At 56.9% G+C, this 18,188-nt stretch overlaps 2 protein-coding genes across 2 annotated transcripts in view; one reads left to right on the forward strand and one right to left on the reverse strand.

Moving 5' to 3' along the window:
- Window positions 1-7,031: 7,031 nt before the first annotated feature.
- FZD9 (frizzled class receptor 9) lies at window positions 7,032-9,163 on the forward strand. Its single transcript, XM_005525899.3, has one exon. It carries the CDS (start codon window positions 7,071-7,073, stop codon window positions 8,823-8,825), a length of 1,755 nt encoding a protein of 584 aa, XP_005525956.1. The 5' UTR covers window positions 7,032-7,070; the 3' UTR covers window positions 8,826-9,163.
- A 3,603-nt stretch (window positions 9,164-12,766) lies between these two features.
- Window positions 12,767-18,188, reverse strand: part of BAZ1B (bromodomain adjacent to zinc finger domain 1B) — a 39,989-nt gene continuing 34,567 nt past the window's right edge. The window contains exons 17-19 of the mRNA XM_005525900.3: window positions 17,121-17,269; window positions 15,377-15,480; window positions 12,767-14,857 (exon numbers count right to left, since the gene is read on the reverse strand). Of these exons, the coding sequence (XP_005525957.1) occupies window positions 14,491-14,857; window positions 15,377-15,480; window positions 17,121-17,269 (620 nt within the window). The 3' untranslated portion in view covers window positions 12,767-14,490. The remainder of the gene's footprint in view (window positions 14,858-15,376; window positions 15,481-17,120; window positions 17,270-18,188) is intronic.

An 18,188-nucleotide genomic window follows, 5' to 3' on the forward strand; every position in this document is an offset into this window, starting at 1 on the left:
AAATAAGGCTCTGGGTAACTCAGGTCCTTGAGCTGCAGCTCATCCACAGCAGCTCCTCTTCAGAGAGGGCCCAGGGAAAGTGGGAATGGAATTGTTGCACTGTAGTAGCTCTCTGGTGAACAGATTAGACATGTCTGAGGAACTTTCTTCTTTCTCCTCTGGCGAGCTGAGGATCTTCTAGTGTTCTCCACTTGGAGAGGAGAAGTAGTACTCAAGGGGGAACGAGCTCAGGGAGGAGGATGCTGGTGCCAGATGGTTTGTCCAGAGCAAGGAGTGACCCAACCTTGGGTAGGAACTATCAAAATGATGCCTGAGTATGGGCTGTTTCCATGGAATCAGAGAGTAGTTTGGATTGGAAGAGACTTTAAAGATCCTTTTGTTCCAACTTCCTGACATAGACTGGGATGCCGTTTACTAGAAGGTGTTTGGGGCCTGGGAAGAAAGGAAATGCAGTATGGGGCTTCCCAGCACTGATAACTGTACAGTAACTGGAAGGAGAAATGCTCATCCAGAGGTATCAGAGACAGGAGAGCATCAGTTGGGGGTGCTCCTGCCTTCCCCCTGCACTTGGGCCCAGCTGTGCTGGGGGAGCTGACACCAACCCAATCCAAGAGCTGTGGAAAAGCCAGGATTCTTCCTCCTGGTGCATGCAGCTGGAGATCCACAGCACTAATGGCATTACCAGCAGGTGAGGACCTGGAGAAAGTCTTCCATGGCTGTGGGGGCACCTCGGGGAAATGACAGGTGACAGAGCCTGAGGTTGCACTGGGGACGTGTGGTTGGTCTTGGCAACCAAGTGGGCAGCTTTGCTAAGTCAGTGGTGTGATAAAACCATTTCTAGCAGGTTCCAAGAGCCCTCCCTGCTCCTGCAGCATATGGTGGGCTGGGGCTCAGCTCTGTAAGGATGTTCCTTCTTCCCAGGGGATGCTTTGACTGTGTCCAGCCTGTGATTCTGTAAAAGCCTGAACCTGTGCAGAGGTTCTTGGCCTATGGCATCATTCAGTGTGATACAGAAATTCATCAGGAGGTGGCAGGGCTTGAGAGGGCTCCCACTCTTCCCAAATTGCTTGGGAGAAGGTTTCTCCTCCAGTCTAGTAGTGGGGCTGGTGACCACAGTCCCTGACTGGGCAGTTGCCTCCTGGATTTTGCTGCTCCTTGGAAAGGCAAGCAGGACCAGGGAGCGTGAACAACCCAGAACACAGCTGCTATGGGGCATCTCCTGCCCCCTCCCTCCCAGCCTGAATTCTGCCTGGCTCCAGCCTGCCCCGTGTTTCTCCTCTTCTCCTCTGGATCGTATTTATTTATTTATACGGTGAATGTAATAAAACTCCAGCAGGAAATGGAGGCGATTCCCTGCCATTCCCCACAAGCCAGCCCTGGGCTGGGCAAACAAGGAGGTGCATTGTGCAGCATGGAGCCTCCTGCCAGCACCGAGCCTGTGGCTGAGGCTGAAGAAAGGGCTGAGTGTGCGTGTGAGCACAAGGACCTGGTGCCGGCACCCGCCCCAGGATGGGGGATACTGGGGAAGGAACTTCACTTCAGGGGGCAAGCAGGGCTGGCGTGCAAGGGCTCCTGTATTGGCTTGGGATGTTGTCTGGGAGCACCTGCTCCCAGCACAAGGAACCTCCTCGGCCCATCCTGGGGCTGCCAGGAAACAATGTGGGCACTGAAGATCACCCAGGGTGGCCCATGATGGCTCCATGGCCCAGCATGAAGGAGTATGAGCAGCTCTTCCCGAGGCTGAGCCAGATGGGAAGGAACTCCAACCCTTCACCTCTCTCTCTCAGGCAGCTGCTCCAATCTGCAGCTGCTGCCAGCAGTAGGGTTTAGAGTGAATGCCTGCTGCCAGGGCTCACCTAGCTCCTGTCCCCCTAGAAGGGGTCTGCAGGGGTGAACAAGGTGGGAGGTGGGACATGGCTCAATCCAGGTTCCCCTTTGATGGGAGAGGTCCCCACTGCTGGGGATGAGTGCTGCCTCAGTGCTGCCAGGAGCTGAAAGCAGCCCCTTGTGCTGCCACCACACTCACCAGATGAAATACTGTGGGTGAGGTGGGGACATTGTCCTTTTTCATCCCTTGTTCTCCCAACCACGGCTCCCCTGGGACACACCACTGTCGTTCTGCCCCATCCCCTGTGTCCCACAGCTGCATATGGTCCCCATCCATGTGCTGATCCCTCAGGCTCCCAGGGATCCTGAGGTTAAGGTCATGCCCTTGAGGCATGTGTCTCCTCCCTGCTTTGGGGTCACTGCTGGGTGAACGGGGACTTCACGGCCCAGGGATCCTGTGGCCAGGGCTGGGGAGGGAGGGCTGGCTGGCAGCAGGACCCACAAGTCCCCAGCTTTGGGTTGATGGGGTGACAAGTCTGCAGTGAACATCCCTGGTAATGTCACACATGTCAGCCTGCATCGTTGAGTCCTGGCCATAGTGTCTTTGCACCATGGGCTGGGTTGTAACCACAAAACAACTGCAGAGAACCAGAGGCCAGGAGGTGACTGGGACACTGCCTGGGGACGCTGTTTGTGCTCCACGTGCTTGTTTGGGGATCAGACCCTGAAATCCCCATTCCCCCACCCCCCCCACTACTGCACCTGCCCATGGCACAGAACCTGCCCAGGGGCCCAGAGCTCAGTTGTTCCTATGGTGGGTGCAGTCTGTTGCACATGCATGTGCTTTGGCATCACACAGGGGTAGGAGGAGCTTGAGGATCACTCCTGGTGTCCCCAAGGAGATGGTGGCCAGGGCAGGGGTAATCTGCCTCTCTGGCCAGGTGGGTGCCAGCCCACAGGCCCAGGGGTAGCTCCCAGGATGGACCCATCCCACCTGCTCACCAGCCCATCCAGCCTTGCATGGCATCCTTTTGAAACTGAAACCACTGGCCTTTTGCACAGCTATTCCTGTGAAATTCTTCAGGAAGGGAAAATTATCCCTCCCAGATCTCTGCAGGACTGTGCCATCTCCCACCTCCAAGCTGGCAGGGAGGGCATGGAGTGCCTGGAGCCCTGGCTCACCCTGGACACAGCCTGTCCTTGCAAGGTGGATTCCTCTCCCTGCCCCAGCCACTGCCTCTCTATGAGCCAGGCACTGGTGGGAACTGGGGCCACTGGGGATCTGGGGGATCCCCAAGGCAGAGGCAAGGGCAGTGCTGGCATGGAGCCCCTCACCTCCCTGCAACAAGTCCTGCTGCCCTGGCCAAAGCTGGGCAGAGCAGCACCCGCTGTCCTGACATGGTTCCAGCACCCCCTTACCAAACTCATTGCCCATTCCCCAACTCCATCTTCTGATCCCCTGCCGTATTGCCCCTTCCCCTGCCCCACTGACACCTCCCAGCCTTCACTGCCCTTCCCCAGCTCTATTACCTCCTCCCTGAATCAATCACCTCCTCCCTTGCCCAGCTTTATCACTCCCTTCCCTGCTCCATCACCCTCTCCCAGGCTCTGTTGACCCCCTCTACAGCTTCTTCACCCCCTCTTCTCTCTACTGCTCCCTCTCCACCTCCATAGCTCTCTTTCCTACTCCATCATCCACCCAGTTCCATTTCCCCATCCTCTCTCTCCTCCCTCTCCCCGTATCCATTGCCTCCTCTCTTGCTCCATCACCCCCTCCTGTGCTCCATCACCTCCTCCACACCCCCACTGCCCCCTCCCTGACTCCCACCAGGGCTGTCCCCATCTCTGGTGCCAAGGGGATCCCTCAAGCCCTTCCCCCCAGAAAGACACCCTCCCCCCTCCCATGGCTGGCTAGAGGGGCACTGCTGCAGCCCCCCTGTAGCTGGGGGGGGGGGAGGGGGGGGTCATCCAGAGGATTTTTTCCCTCCATCCCCTCCCCTTGCCGAGGCTCTCGCACAGGTTTCAGGCGCTGTTGACGGGAAGAAAGGAAATGGGGCAAAGCTCTGCCAGGAACCACAGGCTCCCGGTCTCCGGCTATCCGTCCCGCTCGCCTGCCTGGCCGCTTCCCGGGCAGGATTCCTGTGCAATTCTGAGAGCCCTTTCTTTCTGCTATTGATCTTGGATCCGCAGCGCAGGGCCACTTCCAAGACTGTAAATCTCCGTATTGCTCTACCTGAGGTTCTTGTTTTTACTGTGGGGCTTCCAGACCTGCTGGAGATCTCGGCTTCTGTGCGTGGCCGGGATGTCCCCACTCGTGTAGTGCCCCCTCCCCGCCGTCCCCGCGTTCCCCAGGCGTGCGCGCAGGCAGGGACAGGTCACTTCTCCATGAGGCACAGGCAGTGGGGCAATGCAAGGACAAGGCTTGGGATGCTGATGGTACTTCCCGCTACCCCCTGCCCACCTCTAGGGTGGGATGAAGCTCCAGAAAGGTCCCTGAGGCTCAGAGAGGGCTTGAGGACCCCGTGGAGTACCTGAGGGGGTTGAGGTGAGAGAGGAGTACCCCAAGGCACAAGGCAGAGGTGAGGGGCAGCCACACCTCTACAAGGAGCCCCTTGACTCCAAAAATGCTTGTGTTGCCCTTGGCCAGGTTGCAGTAACAGAAGCCAAGAGCAACGGTTTTACATACTAAAGCAAAATTAAATTAAAATATATTTATTTATGCCCCCCCCCCCCCCTTTTAATCTTTCATAGACCTGGTGGAGGGCACCCATGGGGGTGAACTAGAAAGGTGGGGCTAGGTGCCCCGGGTCACATCCAGCCCTTGCCTGTGCTCACCATCCATCCAGGACCTTCACTGGCCAGCCAGGGTTGAGACTGAGACATTTCAGGTTTTCCAGGTGATGCTTCCCAGCTTTCCTTAGCAAACAATTACCTGAAGGGAAGCCTCAGTGGCCAGAACTGTGTTTGGGGTCCCCTGGAATGGTGGCAGTGACAGCCTTGAGTCCTTCACCTCACACAGGACACGTGCCCTGGATCTGGGAGTGCACGGATGAGGGATCCAGGGAAAAGTCCCAGCACACTGAGGATGTCACCTCCATCCCCATCACTTTGCTGCTCAGTCATGCAAGACAATTTGTCCCCAGGACTGCACCACAGCACAAGCTACCCCCAAGCAGCCATTTCTTAGACCGTGTGGCCATAACCCATGGCACAAAGCCTCCTGAAGCTGCTTCGTGTCACTGGGCACATGGGACAGTGATTTCTGGAACACCCCAGAGCTGGTGGCCAAGGTGACAAAGCCCTCCCAACATTCCAGATATCCCCCAATAACCCTTTTCCCAGGGCCCTGGAGCCCATTTTGCAGACACCTCATGTTAGAGCGAAATTCCAGAGAGAGACGCCTTATCTCCCATTCCGTTACATACCCGATAAGCAGTTCCCATGGAATTTCCCTATAGTGCAGGACTGGGATGCCTGGATCCTGCACAGTGGGTGTCAGCGATTAGGGGCCGTGCTGACAGGTTGTTATGCTGTTACTAAAGAAATCACAAGGCTGTGGGGATGCCTGGGAATGGCGGAATGCCTGGGCCCCCTGGTGCCAGCCAGGCACTGGATGTTGGGTGTCCCGCAGGACACTCAAGGGATCCTGCTTAAATCACCCCGGGGTGGATCAGTTGCTCCAAAAGGGGTGCTCGAGATGGCACAGAGCAACCTGGGCTGACCTGGGATTGGCGGCTCATAGGAGTCGGGGGCTACTGATGGCACCTTGTGATGGTGGCCTTGTGAGGACAGCCTGTCCACAGGGGTGCTGTCACCCCTAGAGTGTTTGTAACACCTCCCCATGCCTTGGGTGTAATTTGTCACCCTGTGAGTGGGACATTGGATTTTGGGGTCTGGCAGCCCTGGTTTGACCACCCTGACTTATGTCATCTCCCAGGAGCTGCCCTGGCCCTACAGTGACGTTGCTGTCCCCTGCCCTGAATTGTCATTCAGCCGGGACACGACTGTCCTGGCCTGTGCTGTGGGAACTAGAGCTGAGCCATTTCCCGGAGTCTCCACTGTCCTACCTCGTCCACAGCCCTAGGGGCACAGGCATCGTGTGCCACGCACTGTGAGTTCCCCAGTTCTCAGTGGCGGCACCAAAGGGACTGTTTGTGTTCCCAAACTGAGGAACGTCACCCTGGAAGAGGGTCCCTCCCCCAGAGACAACAAGCCCTGGGTTGTGCCCAGGTGTGCTGCTCATGCACACCCTGCGAGCACACGGGGGCCTGGCAGCACCCGGCAGATATGGGCAGCCGTGAGGTCACGTGTGAGCGATCCTGTGCCCAGCTGTATGTGTGGACATACGTGCTAGTGCACACCTCTGTGGGTGTGCAGGGCCTGGCTGGCAGTGTGTGGATGTGCATGTGCGTCTGTGGGTGCATGTGCACGTGTATGTTAGCGTATGTGTGTGCTTGTATGTGTGCACGTGTTGGCGTGTTTGTGCTTGTCTGTGTGGGCGTGGGCATGTGCGTGTGACTGTATGTGTGCGTACACATGGACATGCACACGGTATGGGTATGCGTGCTAATGTGCGTTCGCATGTGCACATTAGTGTGTAGGTATGTCTGTGTGTTAGTGCATATCATTGTGTGTATGCGATGGTGTGTGTGTGTGTGGGCATGTGCACGTTAGAGTGTGCACATGCCTGTATGTAGAGGTGCACGCGTGTATTAATGTGTGGCAGCGTGTGCATGTCTGTCTGTGTGTGTTACGTGTGTGTGCACGTGGACACGTGCTCATTAGCGTGTGCGAGAGCGCGCACGTGTGTGTCTCTGCCTGTGTAAATGTACCGTGTTGTGCACGTGTGTGTGTGCGCGTGTGGCTGTGGCTGCTTTCCCGCCGCCCGCGTATCCCCGGGGCCCGAGAGCTGCGGAGCTCCGCGCGGATCCCTGTGCCGGTTCCCGCCTGGGTCCCGCCCCTCGCCCCACCCCGTCCCGTCCGGCCCCTCCCCGGGCACGCCCGGCGGGGCGGGGCGGGGCGGGGCGGGGCGGGGGTGCTCAGCGAGCGCTGCCGGTGTCGGCGGGCGCGGGGCGGCGCGGGGCGCTCGGCGGGGCCGCCGCCGCATGGCGCGGGCCGGGGCCGGGGGCTGCCCTGGCGCGGCGCCTCCAGCAGCGCAGCGATCGGCCCCGTGGCGGCTGGGGCAGCGTGGCCGGGCGATGGCGGAGCTGTAGCAGCCGCGGGGCCGGTGCGGGCGGCGGGCGATGGCGGCGGCACGGCTGCGGATGGCCCTGTGGGTGCTGTGGCATTTTGGGGTGGGCGGTCGCGGATTGGAGCTGGCGGGACTGGAGGGCCCGCGGGGGCGCGCGGCGCGGTGCCAGCCCGTGGACATCCCGATGTGCCGGGGAATCGGGTACAACCTGACCCGCATGCCCAACCTCCTGGGGCACGAGAGCCAGCGTGAGGCCGCCCTGAAGCTGCACGAGTTCGCCCCGCTGGTGGAGTACGGCTGCCATGTTCACCTGCGCTTTTTCCTCTGCTCCCTCTACGCACCAATGTGCACCGATCAGGTGAGTGCCAGCATCCCCGCCTGCCGCCCCATGTGTGAGCAGGCCCGCCACAAGTGTGTCCCCATCATGGAACAGTTCAATTTCGGCTGGCCTGAGTCACTTGACTGTGGCAGGCTGCCCACCAAGAACGACCCTAATGCCCTCTGCATGGAGGCTCCTGAAAATGCCTCAGCTGCCGAGCCACACAAGGGACAGGGGATGCTGCCCGTGGCCCCCCGGCCTTGGCCACCTGGGACCGCTACTGAGGGACGGAGACCCAATGGGCTGGGGGCCTGTGACAACCCTGAAAAGTTCCAGTATGTGGAGAAGAGCCTCTCGTGTGCACCCAGGTGCTCCCCCGGGGTGGACGTGTACTGGTCCCGGGAAGACAAGGACTTCGCCTTCATCTGGATGGCTGTCTGGTCCACCCTCTGCTTTGTCTCCACTGCTTTCACTGTCCTCACTTTTCTGCTCGACCCCCACCGCTTCCAGTACCCTGAGAGACCCATAATTTTCCTCTCCATGTGCTACAACGTCTACTCTGTGGCCTTCATCATCCGCTCTGTGGCTGGGGCTGAGAACATTGCCTGTGACCGGGAGAACGGTGAACTCTACATCATACAGGAGGGGCTGGAGAGCACAGGCTGCACCATTGTCTTCCTCATCCTCTACTATTTCGGCATGGCTAGCTCTCTCTGGTGGGTTGTCCTCACCCTCACGTGGTTCCTGGCTGCTGGGAAGAAGTGGGGACACGAGGCTATTGAGGCTCACAGCAGCTACTTCCACATGGCCGCCTGGGGCATCCCGGCCATGAAGACCATTGTCATCCTCACCATGCGGAAGGTGGCGGGGGATGAGCTCACGGGGCTGTGTTATGTGGGGAGCATGGACGTCAGCGCCCTGACCGGCTTTGTCCTCATCCCCCTCTCCTGCTATCTGGTCATCGGCACTTCCTTCATCCTCACTGGCTTCGTTGCCCTCTTCCACATCCGGAAGATCATGAAGACGGGTGGCACCAACACGGAGAAGCTGGAGAAGCTCATGGTGAAGATTGGGGTGTTCTCCATCCTCTACACCGTCCCAGCCACCTGTGTCATTGTCTGCTACTTCTACGAGCGGCTGAACGTGGATTACTGGATGCTGCGGGCGCTGGAGCATGGCTGCCTGCGCCTGCCTGGCCGCCGTGCCACCAACTGCTCCCTTGAGGCCTCTGTGCCTACTGTGGCTGTCTTCATGCTAAAGATCTTCATGTCACTGGTAGTGGGCATCACCAGCGGGGTGTGGGTGTGGAGCTCTAAAACGCTGCAGACCTGGCAGAGCCTGTGCAACAGGCGGCTAGGCATGAGGACGCGGGGCAAGCCCTGCAGCGGGGTCAGCTGTGGTGGGGGACACTGCCACTACAAAGCCCCCACAGTCATGCTGCACATGACCAAGACGGACCCGTACCTGGACAACCCAACTCACGTCTAGAGAGAGGGGCGGCCCCCCACACTGAGAGAAGTGGCCTCATGGATAAGGGGCAAGGGCTGTGTGGTGGTAGGGGGGACACTCCCAGGTTTAGGGGGGCAAGGCTGCAGGACCCCCCCACACCACTCACTGACAAGTAGCTGCTTTTTCCTAGGGGTTGTTTTGTTGCTGTTGCCAAATCCAGTGACTCTTCTAATGCTTTCTTTGGGGGATGGTGGGGATGGGCCAGGGAGAGGAAAAATCCATCCATGTTTATTTAATTCTGTAATTTATTTTAAATTTTTTTTGATCATTAGCTGTGAGGAATGGAAAAAACAATAAACCCTGGATGTGTTATTTGATCCGAGCCTGGTGCTGTTTGCAGGCTTTCCAGGGGGTCAAGAGCTCCCCCATGAGACCCCACCCCAGATTGGGGGCTTTCACGTCGGGCCAAGCCATGCCAGGCCATGACAGGCTGCCTCTGTCTCTGGCAGGAGCATGATGGGTGTCACCATCCAGTTCCCCTCCATGGCTTCCCTGGGGCTGGTTCTGCCTCCTGGCAAGGAGGAGGAGGAAGAGGAGGAGGAGGAGGGTTTTCCTGTGCTGTCACACTTACAAATCATCTTTTCCACTCCATGCTCTGAAGGTGATTTGTGTTGGTGCCATCAGCTGCCAGAGCCTCGGTGCCAGGCTGAGGGGCCTTGAGAGGGGCCAGGGAGGCCCCCTTTAAGGCCAGGGGCTGGGGAGATGGGCTGGGGGGCACAGGACCTTGGGACAGAGAGGGCTCAGCTTTGATGTCCCCCACAGAAGCCCAAGATGCAGGTAATAGAAACTTCTGGGCAGCCCATATCCCCTGTTCTGGTTACAATCCCAGATCACCTTCCCCATTGTCCGGAGGGAAACTGAAGCCTCAGCTGGTGCTGGTGGTGCTGGCAGAGGGAGCAGGGCTGGCGGGCACAGGGAGGGCAGGAGAGTGGCTCTGCAGGGGCTCGGAGCGGGGGGGGGGAGGGAACTGCCCACCTTTCCCTGAGGCATCCTAAGGTGCTGGCAGGGGCCAGCTTGTCGCTGCAGGGGTTTGGTGGGGCTGTTTTGCCTGGCTGTCCCCAGGGATGTGCCAGGGATTCCCAGTGCTAGGGAAGAGAAGTGGACAGGGGGCTGTGGCAGGGGCATAGGCAGCACAGCGCCTGTGGCAGGCAGGACCTGTAGGGGCAGCACAACTCTAGTGATGCTTAGACTTGCCCATCATCTAATTAGCCAGCCTGCGGGCTGGGCAGCGCTGGGCCCCAGGGAGGATCAACCTTTGTCCAGGGAGCAACAATCCAGCAGCAGACCCTCTCTCCAGCACTCAACCTGGCACCCACTCAGCCATTGGCTCACCCCAACAGCCCTCAGTCCACATTTGATGAAGCCCTTAGGGTTCAGATTATCAAACTGTGGCTGGAGGATAAGGGCAGGACTCCCCCCCATAGCTGGAGTGGGGGCAGGCGCTGGAGTTGGGGCCCCTCACTCACCATCGAGTTGTGCCAGGGCTTTGTGCTGCCAGGATGCTAGGACTGATGTGATGAAGCACCTTTAATCTACTCCCTGTCACCCCTGGGATGCTGGGAAGTCAGGAGAAGTCAGGTGAGCTGAGAAAAGCCTTTTTGCTCCCCGAGGAGCTGGTGTGGTGGAAGAGGTGCAAAGGAGCCCCTAGTGCCCATGTGGTGTCACTGGGGGGACACTGAACGTCTCTCTCCAGATTTGGATACCTCTGGCTGTGCTGGTGGGCATCCAGCCCCTTTCCCAGGCTGATGGTGATGGTGGTGCTAGGGCAGAGACCCTACCTGGCCCCAGGACTGGTGGGTTGCAGTTTCTGGAGCTCCCTTGGCTGCCACAGGAATGTTTGTTTTGGGCAGAGAAAAGAGTCATGACCTGGGGCAGGAGAGTCAATATTGGCTGAGGGACAGGCTCCAAAGTCCAGCTGGGGAGCTGGGCATGGCTCTGGGCGGGGGCTGACTGGGAAGGGGGCACAGGGCTGCATGTTCTCCCTGTGTTCTGCCCCAGGTGCTAAGCCCAGAGCCAGCTCAGTTCACCTTGTGTACCAGGCACATGGCCCAGTGCTGGTGCCTGGCTGGCGGCACCTCTGGGGACAGGCTGCCCTTGAGCACCCAGCACTTGCCAAGGAGCAGCTGCGTCTGGAGCGCTCACCCAGATAACCCGTCCCAACAGGCCCCTGCTATCGAGCCCAAGAGGGGCCACTGGCGCCCACCACTGCCCACTATCGGCTCCAGCAGCCCAGGTGGCTCCACTGGAGGCTGCCAGTCCTGAGAGCTGAGCATGGCCAGGACAGGTCCGCAGAGCCTTTTGCAAAGTGGAGATGTCACATGGAAGGATTGGTCCAGGGACACTGCTGGCTCCTAGTCACAGCTTCTTACAACCCCATGCTGTGGCGCTCAGCCTCCCTCTCTGCACCCTCATCCAACCTCATCCCTGCATCCCATCTCCATCCTCCTCAGAGCGGCCCCATGGGCACCAAACACCTGCCTTCAATAAACCCCCAGCAAGAAACAAGTGGGGTTCAGCTCTGCCCAGGCCCCACAGGGCCGTGCCTGGCTTGGGATGGCTGTGGAGGCTGAGCTGGGGCTGCTAGCTGGGTGAGAACGGTGCCAGGACACCCTGAGGTCCTGATCCAGCTCAGGTGAGTCTTGTCACTCCTGGCACTTGCTGAGCCATGGAGTTTATCCACCCTCACATGGATGGACACTCCCTCCAGGTCTGAGTAGCAAAAGAAAAGCCACAGTGGTCTGGAATTTGCTAAAAGCCCCGTTACCCAGAATATTAATGATTGAGAATTAACCCAAGAGGAAACCCAGGGGGCCAAAGCTGGGTCTAGTTTTCCCAAGGCCATGTTGGAACCCCAGCAATCATAGGAGCCCCTAGGGTTTGTTGCAGGCAGCGGGTGTAGCAGGGCTGGTGATGGTGGTAGCAGGGCCCCGGCTGCCTGCCAAGCCCCCACACTGCCCTGCCAGGTGTGAGGACAGCTATTTATAGCCCTGCACAGGGCACTGATGCCACGGAGGGGCTGCTATAAAAAGCAAGTCTCCAAAAAGGTCTTGGAGCAGATGCTGCTGCAAGATCTCTGCACTGAGTCCTGGAAATGTCCCAGCTGGAGTCACTCAGATTCACCCAGGTCCTATTGCATGCCAGCAAGCCAAACCACCTCCTGTGGAGGCGATAAGGGTTAGGTCCAAGGAAAACAGCATCTGCCCATTACCAAGAGCCTTCAAGCCCTCAAACCCATCAGGATTTCCCTGCCCAGAAGTATGGGGCCTGGCTGGAACACGCTGGAGTGAGGAGCAGGATGAAGACACCCAGGAACCCTTGTCCTCCCAGCAGAAACAAGCAAAGCTTTAGCTAAACGCTTTGTCTCACAGCTGGCATGAGCACTAGCACATCACTGCTCCAGCCATGCTGCCCTTGGAGCTCAAGTGTCCCTGCTGGGCTGCTGATCAGGATTGGGGCCTGAGACACAGCAGCAATAATCCTCACTGCAAGCATGGCTTGGGTTGCAAAACACTCCCCAAAATGAGGGAAGAGGTTTTCAGGGCAGCCAGGCCATGTTGGGGCAAAAGAGCAGAGACATCCCAGCTCTCCATCACTCTTTGTAGTCCCTCCAGGGGTAGCCAGTGCCACCCTGAATGGAACAGGAGGACAAGTGCTACACTTGCATGCACCCTGCAGGGGACAAGGAACAAGGACTGCTACCCACTCCAGGGGCAGGCAGAGCACAGCCCTGTTCCTTGTCCCTGGGGAGGGCGACAACACACCAGCAGAGATTTGGAAGCTGATCTGATCCTGACTCACCATTCCTTTACTCCACAGCTCCATTTGTGCTCCATAAATGTCCAGTGGTGGCTCTGGGAAGGCAGAGGAGAGCCATCTCAGACAATCCCACACAGGGACTCACAAAGAACTCACAAGCCACATTTACAAACACAAGTACATAATGTTTATTCTTAAGTTTCCAATTTATTACAAGTAAAGCCCTTTGCAGAAACCCCCTCCCCCCAAATGACACTGATTTTTAGAAAACGTGCAGTTCCAAAGGTTCCATCCACCGTGTAGGACCTGCAGGAAATGTTCTCTAGGAAACAGGACAAAACAGCCTCTGAAGGGACGTGCGAGATACAAATGTCAGTGCTATTCTGTGGGGCAGGGAGTGAGGCTGAACAGAGGGAAGGGGCTGGAAACTTGCCTCAACTGCAGTCACTGACAGTCCAGAACTAAAAACAAGCACCTGTTTAAAAAACCCCCAAACCTTCACAAAACTAGGCTGCAATTTGTAATTGATGATTCTCTTCTTCTCAAATCCCAGGAGCTACAACAGCTGCTTCTGTTTCTTCGTTACAAAACCAGCACTGAACAGCCCCATGGCCCATTTTTTCCAAATCAAACATTTCTAGGACAAGACGTTCAAGCCCTGACTGTATGATCCAAACCTATCATGATGGAGAGGAAGAGAGGATGAGAAAACAAACCTTTTTCTTAGGGAAAACTCAGCATCTGGGGCAGTAGGAGCTGGTGCTGGGCCACAGCACAGGAACAATGGTGTTACTATGAAATGTCTTGAGAGTGGCTGGGAGGGACTGGGATCCCCCTCTCCCCCCACAAAGTCCTCCTGGTACTGATAGGAAAATGAGTTTTAAGGAGGGGGAAGATATAAAGCAAACACGATTTTATATAAACTGTACATGTGCCAAAGCAAGACAAGGGTATCTTACAGGTGTTCTTTGTACAAGATCACAGCTAGAAACAAGCCACTTTCAACTAAAAAATTAATTTAAAAAGTTACACAGGACATTTCTGCTGCTCCCCTGGCCTTGGAGCTCTCCTTGGGCTGTGCAGACACCCACACTCTTCAGTTTGCTGCTAGCACTCGGGGCATTCAAAGGGCTGCATGATCGCATGCAGGTCCAGGTGAGCAGGGAGCCTCCTCTTGGTGTTTACAGGTGGGAGCTGAGCTCAGAGCCCTCCCCTGGACTGAGACCTCCAGGGACTGCTCCCCAAGGAGAGGGGAAAGCAGGAGCACCTTGGAGAAGTGGTGTTGGGATGCTGGTGAAAGCTGGACCATGGTACACCTAAGTGCTTGTTCGCCCCACGCAGCCCAGAACCGGGGCTCAGAATAAACACCATAAAAATATATACATAAAAGCTCAAGTAGCTCAATGGCCTGATGGCACCCAGTCATTCTATGGAGCAACACAATCCCCCACCCTGCACCAGCTTGAGGCTGGTATGCTCACATGACTGGGAGCAGACAATCCCACCGTGCTCTGGCTGCTTGCAGAGGCAAGGAAGTGATTCATTCCAGGAAACTGACAGTGCCTGAGCTGGAGCAGGTTGGTGTTCCTCTGCCCAGACAAGCTTGGCCAGGCCCTCCCCTTGCCCTCCTACCTTCCCCTCCTGGCAGGACAGACTCATGAAGAGCTTTGTGGATTTTGGAGGAAGCATTAAGTCATTGCCACTCAATGGATGACCAAATACTTGAGGAAACTGCAGAAAAATTAAAACTAGGATGGGCCCAAGGGAAGGCTGGATTAATAGAGAAGTGCCCACTGCTTCTCATCTCCCTCCAGACAACCCATCCGACTGCCTGGCAGCACCAGAAGGCCTGCTCCAGTTCTGGCTCTCCCCCTAGCCTTCCCATCTCTCATTTCTTCCTTTTCCGCCCCCGGGAATGTTCAAGGGGCTCTGACTCACTGTCCCCTTCCTGCTCCTCCAGTCCCTGGCACCTGGCAGAGAGCTTCTTGCGTTTCCTGCGTGCATATGTGTGGCCTGGCAGGTGTTTGTGCACCATGTCAATCAAACACTGCTCTGTCTTCTCCAGGCAGGATAGTACGTGACTCCCATTCTGGTTGTAGCATTCGGCATTGGAGAACACCTGCTTCATGTCGGAAAGGAACTCCTGCACAGAGCGGTAATTGCCACAAGAGCACTTGCTCTGCATAGTCTGGAAGTCCATGGGGTTGCTGATGACCTCAAAGTAGTCTTCAGCTTCCTCTGTGGTCACTGGTTCCCTGCCAAAGGAAGGGCCACAGGGATAGGAAGGCAATGCTGACCCTGGCACCACTGCAGAGAAGTGGGGTCCCACCACCCCTTCACCCCTGTGCACCCCTAACCTGCAGCCCCATGGTGGTGCAACAAGCCCAAGCAGTAGCTCGACAGTGTTACATATACATCAGCCCCATGATATTGGACTGGGAAGCACAGGAGCCCAGGGAGCTGGTTCAGGCATGGGGAAGACCCATACCTTTCCTCAGTCACAACACCTCAGTGGTCCAAAAATCCTGGGGGCAGCAGAGAACACCTACCAGCCCCTTGCCTGCCACCTCAGAAGGGCACCACAGCTTCAGTCCAGCAGAAGACTGAGAACACGGTGGTTTCTTCTGGAGCAGCTTCTTCCCAGATATGACTTGCTTTTGGAGCGTTAAATCTCCCAGGTGCATCTGGCAGGACTGCACCACAGCCAGCCCACACCCCCACACTGCCTGAAGCCAGTCCTGCCCACAGAGGAGGAGAACGCCACTTGCCCTCACCTGAAGGGCCAGCTGAAGCGGTACTTGATCAGCTTGCTGAGGATTTCCTCACACTTCTGCAGCTCGAGGCTCTGGCGACGTGCTGTCCTCTTTGTCTGAAGGACCTGCCCACACAAAGGGTGTTGGTGGAAGGAGGGAACTGCTACAGGCTTTGAGGTTCAGCAAACAGCTCTGAGGCCAAAGGAGCTAGTTCTTAGCACAGCCAGGACATTTCCTCCCTCTGAACATGGTGAGGGGCTGGCACTGGCTCCCCAGAGGAGCTGTGGCTGCCCTGTCTCTCTAAGTGCTCAAGGACAGGCTGGACAGAGCTTGAAGCAACCTGGTCTAGTGGAAAGTATCCCTGCCCATGACAGAGGGGTTGGAATGAGATGCATTCAGGGGCCATTCCAAGCCAGGCCATTCTGTGATTATGACATGCAGCAGCGACTTGAGTTCAGGCGAGCAGCCCCATTCAGGAGCTTGGTGGGAATAGCTCACAAACTGCCCAGCTCTCTGGTGGCAGGTGGCATTTTCAAAATAAGTTCAAAGACAAGACGACCACAACAAGCAGCCAAAAAATAAATGCCAGCAAATGGAGAATGTGAATTCCCTCTCCCTGCCTTCTCTTGAGCTTGTGGCGGGCAGCACACAAGGCAGATGGAGAAGCACTTGTGCTGCCATTCTGCCCTGGCAGAGCTGACTGTGCCATTTCAAAAAGGAGCAGCTGGTGCCCCAAGCAGGCTCAGCACAAGGTTAGTCATGTGCCCAGGGACCCAGCACAGGTCACACCCAGTATGGGGACATCCCCTCAGCTCCCAGAGCACAGTTTTGTGGGACATCACAGCTGAGGAAACATGGAATGACAGGAAGGCTCCACAGCAGAGGGCACTCACTATTCTGACCCAGCTTCGTTCTCTTCCCAGGAACATGATAAATCCTGTCAGAGTCCTCTTCTCTGAGCCAGTGTGCTGTTCCAGTAAGATTTTCCCCACTGGAATATCCATCTGCGCTGGCTATGTCTGCCTATGCTGGGCTTGTTTGCCCTCCAGTGTGTAACACAGAACACAAGCCAGCCCCTGAGACTGGCTTGAGCAGCAGTGAGCCCACAGACCATGAGCAAGGAGAGTGACAGGACACACCAGAACCGCTAATGCTGGTCACAGACTAGATGGCAGATCTGCAGGGCATTGTGGTGTGGCTGTGGGGCTGGAGTATCCTCACAAATCCCCTATGGCATGTAGCTCCCTAGAGATAGTCAGTGCAGCTCCCCCGGCCCAGCACGCACAGACTGCTTTGTGCAGGAGCCTATGGTTTTATCCTTTAAATATCAAGTGAAACCTAAACCAGCCAAATTATGTCCTGGAAGTTGGGGAGTGACCATACAGACAACAACTGCCAGAAAATGGCCAAGGCTAGGGAGCAAGGGTCCAGCATTGCTGACATTCCCTGGCCATCCAGGACCCCCTCAGTTCCCCCACCTCTCTGCAGAGACATATGGATACTATTTAAAACCCTTTAACAAGCTGCAGGCTGCCTGCTGCTCAGGGGGACAATGTGTTAAAGTGGTTGGGGAGGGATGCCTGGCATATCTGTGCTCCGTCTGTAGCAGGCCCTTAAGGATACGTCTCCTTTGTTAACTCAGCCCAGCCTGGGCTTCCACTAGGATTCAGGGTGTTTCTCTATGAAGGGATGGGAGGAAGCGTGCCACCTGTTTGGTTCACAACTCACGATGTGAGCAGTCTCCAGGGAGCAATTTGGCTCTTACCAGTTCATCGATGTCTGCGCCGTTGACAGGTGCCGTGTGCTGCCGGGGTCCCCGCGCAGGGTGCAGTGTCTGCTTCTTCCTCTGGTGCCTTCCCTGCCTCAGGGAGTACATGGAGCCCTGCTTGCCCCGGGCTGCCTTCCTGGGCCTCACTGAAACAGATAAGCCATGGGCTTAGAGGCCTGGGTGCATCTGGGAGCAGACAACATCAGCCTTTTGCCTCCCATACCAGGCTGAGCCTCACCCAGGTTGGTGAGCCCAGAGATCACGCAGCCTCATGTCAGCTGCACTCTCACACCTTCTCCAGAGGGGATCTGTGGGTGATAACCTCCTGCCTGAAGAGGCCATGGCTAACAACTGCCTGCTGCTAAAGGGTACTCACATACAGCAGATCCTCAAGCTCCAAGGGACTCCTGGGAGCTCCTGGATCATCCACTGCAGGTCACAGCAAACACCTCTGCCTGCAGCACCAAGATACCCCAACACATCAAGGCTCAAGGGAGAGACAGAGAAGCAATGCAAGGACAGACAGTTGTCTCAGACAGCACTGCAACATACCCTCTGAAAGCACTGGGAGCAGAAACTTGGAGTTTCCTCAGTTTCCTGCTGCACCTTTGCTCCCCATGGTTTTGGGGATGGGTGCTTTTCCAAGTGGCCCACACAGTGGGATAAGCCAGCTGGTAAGCCCCCCTGAGAAGGGAACTGTGTGCAGGGGCAGTGTCAAATTACCGCAGCAGGGAGCTGCTCCATGTGCTGCAAGTGGGAAACAATGGGATTTTATTCCCCAAGACTGGGGCTGCCATATGACATCCTACAGAAAGGCACTTGTCTGTGTGAGTCTGCCTCTCAGAGCTCCACACTGGTGGCAATGCAGGCATGCTGACGCACTCCCTTGTCTTAAGTTTCTCCCATGACCCTCTGTACAAGGAGAATGTGTCTTCCTTCCCAAGTCAAACCCCTTCCACCTGATCCCAAGTCCTTGAGCAAGCTGTATCCAGCACACTGGATACCTCAGCTGCAGCCTCTGATCCAGCCCTGTCCCATAAATCATCATGCTGGGCCCCCCATGCT

This window comes from Pseudopodoces humilis, chromosome 23 (assembly GCF_049639895.1).
Source record: "Pseudopodoces humilis isolate 2021_Gansu_Grassland_sample_001 chromosome 23, ASM4963989v1, whole genome shotgun sequence".
Lineage (NCBI taxonomy): Eukaryota > Metazoa > Chordata > Aves > Passeriformes > Paridae > Pseudopodoces > Pseudopodoces humilis.